Genomic DNA, 12,920 nt, shown 5'->3' with positions numbered 1-12,920 from the left:
GGAGCTGGGAGGGCACACAGCCGGGACATCTGACCCCAACTGATCCAGGGATATTGCAGACCGTATGACATCCTGTTTGGTGTATAAAGCTGGGAGAAGAATTGAGGAGGAAGGAAAGGACATTCGAAGGGATGGTGTTTGTTTTCCCAAGTCGCCATTCCTCGTGACAGAGCCCTGCTCCTCTGGGAATGGCTGGACTCCTGCCTGGCCATGGGAAGTGACGAATGAATTCCTTGTTTTGCTCTGCTTTACCTATTAAACCGTATCTCAATCCATGAGTTTTCTCACTTTTACCCTTTTCTATCCCCCGGTGATGTGTGGAGCTGGGGTTAAGCCATGACAGGGAGCTTCTCATCTGGAACAGGAGCAGGATGAGCCCATCACTTGGCTCTTTCATCACCGAACATGTGATGCCCATCTAACAGCCTCCAGCCCTGCAGGGTCAAGGCCCATTTCCCCAGGTGTATAAACACGGTGGCTTTGAACAAGCCGCGTGCTCAGATGCCACCGTTGGGCTTCCTGAACACAGTGTTTGCTTTGCTGCCTGCAGCCCAAATGTGCTCTCCCTCGCAGGGAAGAGCGGGGCTGGGGTTGGCCAGGAGGTGCTGGGGTATGAATGGCTTCACAGTTAGGAGGTGACGTTGTTTTGGGGCTTTTGGAAAGGATTAATGTAAAATTCCAGCTTGACACGGAAAGCTCGAAGAGGCTAAAAATAGACTCTGGCTCTGCTGAGTCATCTCCTGATCGCAAACATGGGCCACGGCGCATTTCAAGGCTGCTCTTTGCCTTCCCTGCAGCACTTGGGTCTGGCCAGGGGAAGAGAGCCAAGGCAGTGCTCCAAACCCTCCGAATGGACCACCTGTGGCTTTGATTTACCGATATCAATGCCCTTTGCTCTGTGAATCAGCAGGGCTGCGTTAAGGACTGACTCTGACTCTGAATGGGAAACAACCTGAATGGGAAAACGAACCCACCAACCACCGTGGCTGTGAGCAGCCTCTCCGTGTGTGTGCACCACATCAGAACAGGCTCCGGCAGCAGCCTTGGAAACCCCTCGTAATAAAACAAGCTCCACATCCCGTGTCGGTGGGAGCTGCCTGACTTCCCAACTGCTGGCACAGAGCAGCTCCCGCATGCAGCAGCTCTGGGGTTAAGCTGATGGCTGCACAGCGTGTGAGCCCTGCCAGAGGGGTGGAAGCAGGCTGACGGAAGCAATCCTTCCCTAGGAAACCAAACACATCTGAGAAACTTGGGAAGTCCCTTCAGCGAGCCCACTCCGGCGCCGAGGTCCCAGAAGCAGTTTGAGTCCTGCCTGATCTGCAAGGAATAAGAAGTATCACATATGGTGAATACAGTCACACAGAAATACCCAGAACTTGGCAGCTCTGCTTAAGCAATGGTGTTTGATCCCCTTCTTTTAGTAGCGCTGAGCTTTGCCCTGAAAACATCAGACTTCCCAGGAAGAAACTCCTCTCACTTCTGTCCTGCACCCCAACATGCCCTGAGGAGAAGGACTTGGGGTGCTGGTCGATGAGAAGCTCCCCATGAGCCAGCTTCAGTGTGTGCTTGAGCCCAGAACCCCCCCGTGTGCTGGGCTGCACCCCCAGAGCGTGAGCAGCAGGTCATGGAGGGGATCCTGCCCCTCTGCTGCGCTCTGGGGAGACCCCTCCTGCAGTCCTGATCCAGCTCTGGGGCAACAGCACAAGAGGGACGTGGAGGGAGACTGAGATGAGCTCTGAGGCAGAAGCTCTTCCCTGTGAGGGTGCTGAGGTGCTGGCACAGGGTGCCCAGAGAAGCTGTGGCTGCCCCATCCCTGGCAGTGTTCAAGGCCAGGTTGGACACAGGGGCTTGGAGCAACCTGCTCTAGTGGAAGGTGTCCCTGCCCATGGCACTGGCATCCATGGAACTGGATGAGCTTTAAGGTCTTTTCCAACCCAAACCATTCCATGGTTCTATAACATGCCCGAACCATCCCTTCTGTGTGCACACCAACATCCCATGTCGAGAGCCAGCGTGTGCCCAGGCAGCCAAGAAGTACCAGCGCCAGTGCGGCAGCAGGGCCAGGGCAGTGACTGTCCCCCTGTGCTGGACACTGGTGAGGCTGCACCTCGAATCCTGTGTCAGTTCTGGGCCCCTCACTACGAGAGAGACATTGAGGTGCTGGAGCGGGGCCAGAGAAGGGAATGGAGCTGGTGCAGGGCCTGGAGCACAAGTGTGATGAGGAACGGCTGAGGGACCTGGGGGGGGTTTAGTCTGGAGAAGAGAAGGCTCAGGGGGGACCTTATCGCTCTCTGCAACTGCCTGACAGGAAGATGGAGCCAGGAGGGGGCTGGTCTCTGCTCCCAGGGGATGGTACAAGAGGAAACGGCCTCAAGCTGCACCAGGGGAGGGCTAGATGGAAATTGGGAACAACGTCTTCACGCAAAGCGGGTTGTGGAGCATTGGAAGAGGCTGCCCAGTGATGGAGCCACCATCCATGGGGGTACTGGAGCTGTGTGGACGTGGTGCTTGACGACACGGGCGGGCGGTGGCAGCGCCGGGAGCGGCTGCACCGGGTGCTCGGAGGTCCCTCCCGCCGCTCCCCCCTCAGCGCCTCCCCCCCCTCAGCCCCTCCATGTTCCCACCGCCCGCGGCGCCGCGCAGGGCGCAGGCGCGGGGCCGTACCACTGCGGGCCGGGGCGGGGGGGGGAGTTGAGCGGGGGGGAAGGCGGCGCGGCGCGGCCCACACAAAGGCGGCGGTGGGGGGGGAGCAGTGCGCGTGCGCGGTGCGCGTCTCCCCGGCAGCCAGGCGGGTCCCGGCCGGGCGCTAGGCCGCGGCGGAGCCGGGGGCTCGCGTAGATGTGCAGCCCGGGGCGGGAGCCGCCTGGGCCGGCCCCGGCGGGGGACCTGCCGCCCGAGTGGGAGACGGACGACGAGCGTATGGCTTTCCTGTTCTCGGCCTTTAAGCAGAGCCGCGAGGTGAACAGCACCGAGTGGGACAGTAAGATGGCTTTCTGGGTCGGGTTGGTGCTGGCCCGCGGCCGCCGCCGGGGAGCGGTGCGGACCTGCCTGCGAGAGCTGCAGCACGGCTTCGAGCGGCGCGGCAGCCTCCCGCTCGGCCTCGGCACCGTCCTCCGGGAGCTCCTCAGGTACCGGCGGCGGGGCCGCGGCGGGGTCCCTGTCAGGGGGGTGGTTGCATAAGGAGCGGGTGGAAGGGAGCTTTGGGCCGTGGGTGCGGGCAAGGAGAGCTCCGTGTCGTGCCAGGCTGAAGATGCCTGCTGGGTGCATGGCAGGGAGAGCACCGCGGGGTGCCGGGTGAACGGGGGGCATGAGGGAAAGCTTGGAGCTCTTCCTGGAGGAGAGCACAGAGAGGCCCAGGGGAATACGGGGTTGTGTTGTGTGTGTGGGAATTCGGGAGCTCTGTGCAAGGAAAAGCAGAGGCAGGGAGTTAGAGGAGCTCAGCCTGGGGGTGCAGGGGGCAGGGGGAGTGCAGGGCATCCCAAGGGAATACCGTGCTGTAGGTGCAGGGGGAGCTTTGTGTTAAATCGGGTTACGTTCCCCAAAGCGCTTGTTGTGATGCACACAGCTGTGTGTGGGGATGTGCTGTGCTGGTGTTTGCAACCGAGGGCTTTGTGTTGTGAAATGAGAGCCCGGGGCTGGTACCCTGGGAAGATTCAAGAGCAGCAGGAGGTAGCTGAAAACGTAACGTAAACCCCAAATCTCTGGGTGTGAGAAAATCTGTGTGTGCGGTTTAACGTCCCATTGAAACATCCTCAGGTGTCCACCTGAGCCTCCCGTTGATTTCCTTCTCTGCCTCATCAGTTTCAAGCCAGAAACCTGGGAGAAACTTGGGAAACTGGAAAAAGAGTAAACAAAAGACCCTTGTGTCCAGAGGCAGCGGGGGAGACAGGGAGACCTCTGTGCACCTTCACACCCGGTAGTAACACCTCACGCTTCAGCTAGAAGCTGGTGTTAGGAACCACCACCAGGACTGCGGATGTACGAAGCACAGAGCAGTGTTTCAGCTCATAGTTCTCCGTGCTGGTGTTCTTGCTTAGTGCCAGTGGCAGGGTTTAGAGTGACCATGTTCGGTTCTGCATGCGTGTGTCTCCCCTAGACGTGGCAAGATGCAGAGGGAGTCAGACTTCATGGCCAGTGTAGACAGCAGCTGGATCTCCTGGGGTGTGGGAGTCTTCATTTTGAAGCCCCTGAAGTGGACACTCTCCAGTGTGCTGGGTGACAGTAAGATACCTGAAGAAGAGGAAGTTCTGATTTATGTGGAGCTGCTTCAGGTAAGTGGTGGTGGGAGCCTTCTTGAGATTGTGCGTCTCCAGAGACATCAGGAGTCATTTTGTGCTCTAGGGAGGAAAGATCAGCATTGAACAGATCTTCATGTGTACTTCTTACGTGTCTAAAGATGGGTGGGATAACTCAGGACCAAGAAATAGTTGGTATCTACAGATGTTCCTTGAAAGATAATGACTTTTTACTGGCTTCTAAGAAACAGGAGGGACAGGCTTACTTGTCTAGGGGAGCAAGGAGTGAGGCTCAGGTTTGAGGGCAAGTGTGGTACACAAGGGGAACTTGCATGTTGAGTGGCACCCGCTGCAGGGACACACGGGTGATGGAGCAGTTGCTGTCACTGCAGCGTATCAGCGAGTGCAACTTGCATGTGAGTTATTAAAGGCCACTTTTGCCTCCGAGTTTTCAGCCCATGGATCCTGTCACAGCCCCTTTTCTTTGGCATGCTGTTAGTGGTAGAGCTGTGGGTTCTGTTGTGTAACTCATTGGTGCTCAGTCTGACTTGGGCAGGGTGTGGGTCCCTCTCTATGTTGCTCTGGCTGTTAAAATTAGCCCCAAGACTCGCTGCTGTTGCATGCAAGTGGCATTCAAATGACTGGGACCAGCAGAAATGTGAGAACTCCTTGGATGGGTTCCTTTATTTGTACTTACCCTGATAGCAGACAGTGCCTTCCCTCTGCAGTGGGTATTCCACAGGCCTTCCAGAGGGGATGTGCATGAGAGAGGAGAGAAACCCTTTAGAAACCACAAGCCTTGATGTGGAATGTGGGACTTGTTTCAATGGTCTGAAGTGGATCATAACTCTCACTTGAAATGGGGAAAACTTTTCTTTCTCCTCTGCTTGTGTACAAATGATGCAGAGTGACTTGATGAGCACAAATCTAGTGTGGATTAATAGCTTTAAGCTGAAACAGGGGAGATTGAGATGAGCTCTTAGGCAGAAGCTCTCCCCTGTGAGGGTGCTGAGGCGCTGGCACAGGGTGCCCAGAGAAGCTGTGGCTGCCCCATCCCTGGCAGTGTTCAAGGCCAGGTTGGACACAGGGGCTTGGAGCAACCTGCTCTAGTGGAAGGTGTCCCTGCCCGTGGCAGGAGTTGGAGCTGGAGGAGCTTTAAGGTCCCTTCAACCCAAACGAGTCTGTGATCCCATGATTAAAGAAAAGCTTCTATTCGGTTTAAATGTGGGGTGGGAGGTGGGATTTCAAGACGTGCCGAGGAAGCCAGGGCACTGCCCGTGTGGTTCCTGTGTTACTCCATCGCATTGGCATGGGGAACGTGAGCGGTGTAGTTCCAATTCTCATGAAAATGTCCCATTTTTTCATTCCCTTAATGGTGATGTTTGAAAGCATTGCGGTTGCTATTGGATGTTGATGTACAACTCGCTCTGTAGGTCGGTCTGGCCCAGACTGTGTCTGGCTTTTCACCTTCAGTGCGTAGGAGGAAGCAGGTGTGGACTTAGGGTTGTTGTGAGAGGAGGCAGAGTGCTGTGTACGCTAACGGAGCGCTCTGCTGCTTCCTTCCAGGAGAAGGCAGAGGAAGTTTATCGCCTCTATCAGAACTCTGCGCTTTCTTCTCACCCCGTGGTTGCCCTCTCGGAGCTGCGTTCCCTCTGTGCCAGTGTTTGTCCGGATGAAAGGACGTTCTACTTGTTGCTTCTTCAGCTGCAAAAGGAAAAGAGGGTCACGATCCTGGAACAGAACGGAGAGAAGGTACAGGGTAAAGGTGACTGCTTTTGGGTGGTATAATCCCTGTCTTGCATTTCATCTGGTTGGAAAGAATACTTTATTGGATCAATTTTGGTGTTCTTCGCTCGGGAAAGTAAACTCTGTGTGCACCAACAGTGTAACATGGTTATAGATGAGATTCAGGCCTCAGTCTCGCACAACAGGTTCTTAAACATTTATGCTGTTACTAGCTAGAAAATGGGCAGATGCTGTAGTTCTCTACCTGCAGGTTGACTGCCCCTAGCTACACAAATTCAAATCATTCCACGCCACTAGAATCACTGTTCTGCTTTCTGTGAGAAGGGTTTCCTGTCTGTCAGGAACTGCAGAGATACAGCCAGTCTTGTCTCTAAGGTGGCACGTCTCCCTGTGGTGCTGCACTGTGCAGTTCAGTACTGAAGCGCTTGGAAGTGTGACACTGCTTACGCTGGTCAATGCACCAGGGCAGCTTCAGGGTGTTCCGTTAAAGCTTTCTGTTTTCACACTGATGTTCCTTGATCCTGGCTAGTTCAATATTTGATTATAGGTGACTGATACATCCTCATCACTATTACAAGGCTTAAACGGAGGGTAAAAACATCTTTTCTTTCATCAGAGTTGGAGTATTTCTAGTGCAGGCACAGATTGTGGAGACAAGTGACTCGAGTGTGTGGTTCTCTCCCTTTAGATAGTGAAGTTTGCCCGAGGGCTTCATGCCAAAGTCTCCCCGATGAATGATGTGGACATTGGAGTTTATCAGTTGATGCAGAGCGAACAGCTGCTGTCACAGAAGGTGGAGTCCCTTTCCCAGGAAGCAGAGAAGTAATTTGGGGAAGGGTGGTGGGAAGAACTTCTGTGTGCTGTGGAACTTTGTATTCCGGTGACCTAGTTAGAACGAAGCTGTTTCTGAAGGTGCAAGCTCCTTCCTGTTCTGTAAACACAGGAGTCGCAGTCATGTGAATGGGCAGGTTTTCCAGTCTTTGTTCCTTATCCCCATAAAAACAACATGCAGTGAATGGATGTCTGAAGCTTTTGCAAAGGTTTGGAATGAATTCAAGGACAACTACTGAGGAGCAACAATGGGTTAAGGGTGGTAGTGTCTGAAATGCATTGTTGCTCAGTTGTCTGTGGGTTAGAGCAAGGCAGTGAGGATGGTTGCTGATCTGTAAATAAACTACTACTTGCCAAGGACTGAGCTTCTTTTCCTTTGTGCATCTGTACAGGTGTAAAGAGGATGCCCGGAGTGCTTGTAGAGCTGGGAAGAAACAATTGGTAAGTACCATTCTACTTGGAACTGCAAGTGCCTTGGAGCTGGTCCATAACTGCAGATAATGGCCAGGATTAGACATTGTGTGCTCGATCTTACATGTGTTGAAGTGAGGTTTCTGAGGCTAAAGGTCTCCTTAAGGTGAAGATAAGAATGTATTTGTCCAGAGCGAGGTGCTGGAGAGAAATGGGAACATCCAGCTCTTAAAACCAGCTGCTGTGTGTGTGCCTTGCTGCGGAGGGCTTGCTGGTTTTGATTCCTTCACACTTTCTTTGGTTGCTGCCTGATTGGTGATCCCAGTCTGTGTCTCTCCTGTCTCCAGGCACTGAGATGTTTGAAATCCAAACGAAGGACAGAGAGGCGCATTGAGGAGCTTCACTCCAAGCTGGATGCAGTGCAAGGGATCTTGGACCGGATCTACGCCTCCCAGACTGACCAGATGGTAGTGTGTTCATATCGTCTTGTGCTTCTCACTTTAGCCCTGCTCTTCCCTTTGTGTGCTGCTTTCCATGCTTGTCAGAGCTCGTGTCTGAGGGGTGGGTGCAAGCTGGCTCTGCTCTAGGAAACAGCAAACCTGCTGTTGGGGTATTGCTCTGAATAAACCTGCCTGTGGCTCCATTTTCTGCTTGGATGCTTACGCTTCTCTAAGGGTCCTGCTTGGATACCAGGTCTTTGAGAGAAGGTGATGTTTGTTCTCAGCATTGTGCACCTTTCTCCTTTTTATGTACTTTTAAAGGTATTTAATGCCTATCAGGCTGGTGTGGGAGCCCTGAAACTGTCAATGAAGGATGTTACTGTGGAGAAGGCAGAGAACCTGGTGGATCAGATACAAGAGGTACTGACTTAAGGGCTTATCTAGATAACTAAGTGGTGTCTAGATGTACACAGCAAGCTTGCCCAGCTACTAATGCTGAGGCTGTTTGGTTTCTATCCCGTATGTCACCAGAGCAAACTTAATCCTGATCCTTTTAGATCAGCAAGCAGAGGTCTTCAGATAACTGGCTTTATATATTTGCATTTATTGTTAGCTAGTAATCACAGCTTCCCTGAAATTTGTGCATTTCATGTGTTCTTTTGGTTAGATCATTGCACAAGCACCCATCTTTCCTAGAAAATGTTCAGCAGGATGTATTAAAATGAAATACAAGCTGGAATGCAACTGTGCATGAGAACAGGGCCTTAAAACTGCCTAATCCATGACTTTCTGCAATTCAGGATGGGAAGGGAGATGGGATTGTTATGAATTGAAATGAAGAGAGCAATCTGTCTGCATAAGCTGGTGTAAGAAGCAGGAAAGGATTGCTTCTTGAGCAACCTCAGCTCCATGTACTTGGAGTGACTCTGCCTTTAAGTCAGCTTGGGAACTTCAGTTTGTTTTTTGTTACCTCTGCTTTTGACGCAGGTGGCTGCAGTAAGACATAAGATGAGTTTTTATTCTGTATCAAACACTGTGTATTTTTCCTCAGCTTTGTGATACTCAAGATGAAGTAGCCCAGACTCTGGCTGGAGTGGGGATCAATGGTCTAGGTACGTGCTGGGCTTTTTAGCCTTTGCTCATCTTCTCTTGCCACTGCTGGCCCTTTGTGCTGCCATCCTTTCCCTGCTCCTCCCCACACACTAGTCCTCCTTCCTGGGAAGATAATTGCTCCTTGAAATACCAGAGCTGTTGCTACTGGTGCCTTGAGAGGGGATGAGAACTGACAGTGAATTCTCTCCTCTGACAGTGGATATTTGTGCATCTCCAAATCCTTGTAGTCTCTTAAGTGCTGGTGGATTTCAGTTCAGAGTTGTGTCATGTTGATTTAAATCTATTTTTAGAGCAGCTGCTGCTTTGTTTTATAAGTGATAATCTTGTTCCTCTGGCCTGTGTGTTGCTGCAGCTTGTTTGTCTGTGCTGAAATGTTCTTGCCTTTCGATGCCTCACTGCAAAGGCTGCTAAAGGAATAGCTTCTCCCTGAGATGAGGACTGAGTTTTCTCAGGGAGTTCCTTATTATTATGAGTAATGATGGATGGGAGTAAGGATACCTCTGTTAAACTTGGACTTCAGTCTGGGCTGTGAAGATGCTACTTAATTCTGCTTGGAACTGAATGTTTTCTTCAATCAGCAGAGACGGACACTGAGGAGCTTGAGAAGGAGCTGGACAGTCTCCTGCAGGACTCGACTAAGGAGCCTGTGGATCTGCCTCCTGTTCCCCAGAAGGTGCTGAATCCACCCATTTCTGATGCTGAGCTGGAAGCTGAACTGGAACAGCTCTCTGTGTCTGATGGAGGTATGGATGGCAGCAGGTTGTGTTAGCTCACTGCTATCAGCCTTGCAAAACCAGAGATGTCTAGAACTAAAGTCTGAGCTAGAATCCTTCCCACTTCCAGTTACAGGGTTGAAAGGAAGCTCTCCTGGTATTCCTGCTCAGTCTCTGGCATCTCTGCTTTCACTACCAAACTCAATCTCGTTGCTAGGTATTCTGCCTGGCCAAGCACCCAGCATCTTCTCTGTCCTAGAGTGCTTATTATGTCCTATGTTATAGGTATGATGTCTGCTAAGACTAGTACTAAACTAGTCTTTCTTTAGTAACAGTGAGTGACCAGAGCTTACGGGCTTGAACTGCACAATGAGTTTTCCATAGACCTGTCTCGGACAGGGGTAAATAGGTTTTAATTTTCCTTTCAGGAATCTGTTAACATTGCACAGGACTGTCCATATAGTTTTCTTCCTATTTGGGCATGCAATATTCCCAAGTTTCAGAGCAGAAGAATGGTCAGCATCCCATATCAAACATAAAGCATGGGTTTCCAAGAGAATGCGATTGAATACTGAAGCACTGAGGCTCTCTGAGATTGTATTTGTTGGTTATAGAGGTGGTTGATGTAGTTCCTCTTACTGATGAAAACTGGTCTCTTTCTGTTGTGATTGTCTTTATAGATTTGGCACAAAAGATTCCCTCTACTTCCTCTGAACCCAAAACAGCTCTGGGACTGAATCTCTAAAGACCCAACAGCATCCTGTTGCTGCAGTGTGAGAAGTTGTCTTAAGGTTCCTTAACTAATGACTAGAACTTCTGGGGAGAGGGGTAACACTCCCCTGTTCTTCATGGATATCACTTTGCTCAGCAACAGGATCTCCTGCCATGACAATCCACTCTGGAACTGGCCCCAGCTGGTGTTTGTCATCTCTGTGCCAACATCTGCGCTGGTCTCAATTTGACTTGTCATCCCAAGTCACTCTGCAACATCCAGTCTTCCCTCTGGGAATGCCCTTCACTATTCTGCCCAGCGAAGATAGACTCTTCTGTGTCCATAACAGTGCTCGTTTTTCATTTTCCCTTTGCTGTGGCTGATGTTGAGAACCTGAGTTGCAGCAGTATTGCAGTTGCTCAACATTTGGCTGTTTGTGTGGTTGTTTAAAACACTTGGCACCTAAGTACCGTCCTTGCCATAAGTTACCTGCAACAAGCTTACACACCCATTGGTAGTTCTATCCCTCCCTGTCTGTATTTTGCACGGTCGTGGGCAACTAGACACTGTAACTGTTCAATTGTAGGAGATTTTGTTGCTGCTCTAGAGGGCAGCAATGGCAAGCACAAGACAAAAAGAATTCCTCTTTCTGTAATGACATTAAGGCCTTAAAAGGGAGACCTGCAAAAGATCTTTAGCTGAAGGCGTTTCTGACGCTGCCTGTTGGGTCAGAGGCTCGTGGGCACTGCAAGACAACTTTGTGCTCACTCTCACTTGAAATCGGAGCTATTTTTGTATCTTCCCTGTTTGCAAAACTTGTTGGGAGCTGCAGGGTGATCTTTGAGCTCTCATACTGAGTGATTTGGGATGGGAGGAGAAGGGATGCATCATTTTCCCTTTCCATGAGGCCAGTTTCATACAACAGCCTTGTCTTTGCCTTCAGTCTTGATGTTGCAATTCCACAAGATTATAGGTGACCAGAAAGCCCCAAACCAAAACTCTGGCAGTGTTTCTAATGCAAAGCCACCTGAGCACAGCAACTGAAGATGTTTTTAGAGGCTTTCTTTACCCATCAGAAGTGAAATCCTCATCTTTTGCAGGTCACTTTTTTATTACATGTATGCACAGGGGAGAGCAGAAAGCCTGATCCTGAACACGAGTAAGTGAATTCTTTTAGGAGAGGAATGTGCTAGAAACTGGACTTTCTGTGCACAGAGCCTGTGTGTGGCAGGGAAGGGACCAGCTACATGTTGGTGTGTAACCAGTCCTCCTCCCTCTGCTGCTCTCCCTGACTTGGAATGTATTCCCATATTCCCATCACCATTTCTCTGCTGCTTCCTGAACCAAGCTCTGTTGCTCGAGCCATGTGGATGGCAGATTGGGTGAACAGTAAAGGAGGGCTGGAGTTCCCATGCCCTGGTCATTACTGGTGACCCAGCTTTAGCCCCAGAGGGCAGGGGAAGCAATTCCAGGTGTCACTATGGTACTGTGTTCTCCCTGCCTTCGTTGTTGCTTTGTTGGAGAGCGGACTCCTGCCACAGGAGGTGTGCTCTAGCAGTTCACCCGGGCTGCACATGGAATTATGTGATGAAATGACTTGAAGCTTTGTAAGTAAATGGGAGAAAAACCACTGTGTTTTCTGCCTATGTGTAATAAAAGGGAAGGGAGGAACCAGAGTCCCTTGTGGTGCCTCCTTTTCTTTCCCTGTGCCACAGGTCACTGCGTGTTAGTGCTGTTCCAGCTGTGCTTCTGCGGCGATAAAACTTGTGTGCTGACAGTAAACGGGCACATTCCTGGGCTGCTTTGTCAAACCCCAAACTGGCTAACTGCTGGCTGCACTTTGATTGCCTCAAGTCTTTTCTCTGTGTTTAAAAGGGCCCAGCAGTTACTCTGTGTAAGAAGTTGTCTGTTTTTACAAGTAGCCTGTGCTGGGTTTGGGGTTGTACAGCCTGAATGTTGAGTATCAGTCTGAAGGGCTCACTTCCTTTTCTTTGCTTCAGCTTGTCTTGTTCCACCTTTTCACCATTGTGCAGCTAACAAAGGGGCAGTTTCAAGGCTCATGTGGCTGCAGGGAGCCCACAGCTCTGCCTGCCCCTCATTTCTCCTCTGCTATCACCTGTACCTTCCCTGGAAGTAAAGCTCCGAGTGATTCCTATAGGAACAAATGCTCTCCTGTAACTCTGTGATGCATCTGTCTGAGGCAGCCCTTCTGGAAGAGGCATCGAAGAGTTAAACCCAAACAGCTGCTGCTTTAGTTGAAGTGGCTGGTAATTTTCTCCCTTTGATGCAAAGTGGGGAATGTAATCAAGATGGCTGAATGGAGAACGTTAAGGATATTTTGGTGAGACAGCAGGGAAGGGAAATCGAGGGCAGCTTCTTGCTGGGTGAGGAAATGAAATATGAAAACCTAGAGCTGAATTGCCACCAAACTGGAATCTTCTCATGTTGGAGTGCGGGTTAAAATAGGACTTAACTTGAGTCTCAGCAAAAATAGCAGCTGCTTGTGTGAGGAAATGGAGCAACAGTTTAGTAATAGAATGCAGCAAACAGTGTTCTGAGGAGAGCAGATCGCAGCTCGCAGGCGGCAGGAGTTAACCTGCGAACAGGAGGAGCTGCCTGGGGTTGGTTTGAGGAGCTGTGTTTTGTCTGCCTCTGACAGCAGAGTTAACAGGTCCTGTCTTCATTAGGTGTGTTCTGAGATGCCCAGAAGCTGGGTAAT

General features: G+C 51.0%; 1 protein-coding gene across 2 annotated transcripts; it reads left to right on the top strand.

Annotated features, from left to right (window-relative positions):
• The first annotated feature begins 2,724 nt into the window (after window positions 1-2,724).
• On the top strand, window positions 2,725-11,877 carry CHMP7 (charged multivesicular body protein 7). 2 transcript variants are annotated; one of them, XM_030510064.1, is made up of 10 exons: window positions 2,725-3,128; window positions 4,097-4,271; window positions 5,802-5,987; window positions 6,670-6,803; window positions 7,205-7,253; window positions 7,571-7,690; window positions 7,985-8,083; window positions 8,715-8,775; window positions 9,358-9,519; window positions 10,170-11,877. In XM_030510064.1, exons 1-10 carry the CDS (start codon window positions 2,839-2,841, stop codon window positions 10,232-10,234), a joined length of 1,341 nt encoding a protein of 446 aa, XP_030365924.1. In that variant the 5' UTR covers window positions 2,725-2,838; the 3' UTR covers window positions 10,235-11,877. The 2 variants fall into 2 exon arrangements, with proteins under 2 accessions (XP_030365924.1, XP_030365923.1); XM_030510063.1 differs by having other exon boundaries at window positions 2,759-3,128; window positions 9,355-9,519.
• The last annotated feature ends 1,043 nt before the right edge of the window (window positions 11,878-12,920 follow it).

Source organism: Strigops habroptila, chromosome 21 (genome assembly GCF_004027225.2).
Source record: "Strigops habroptila isolate Jane chromosome 21, bStrHab1.2.pri, whole genome shotgun sequence".
NCBI classification, from domain to species: domain Eukaryota; kingdom Metazoa; phylum Chordata; class Aves; order Psittaciformes; family Psittacidae; genus Strigops; species Strigops habroptila.
Note: the sequence above shows the minus strand (reverse complement) of the source record. Positions and strands in the feature narration are given on the sequence as shown.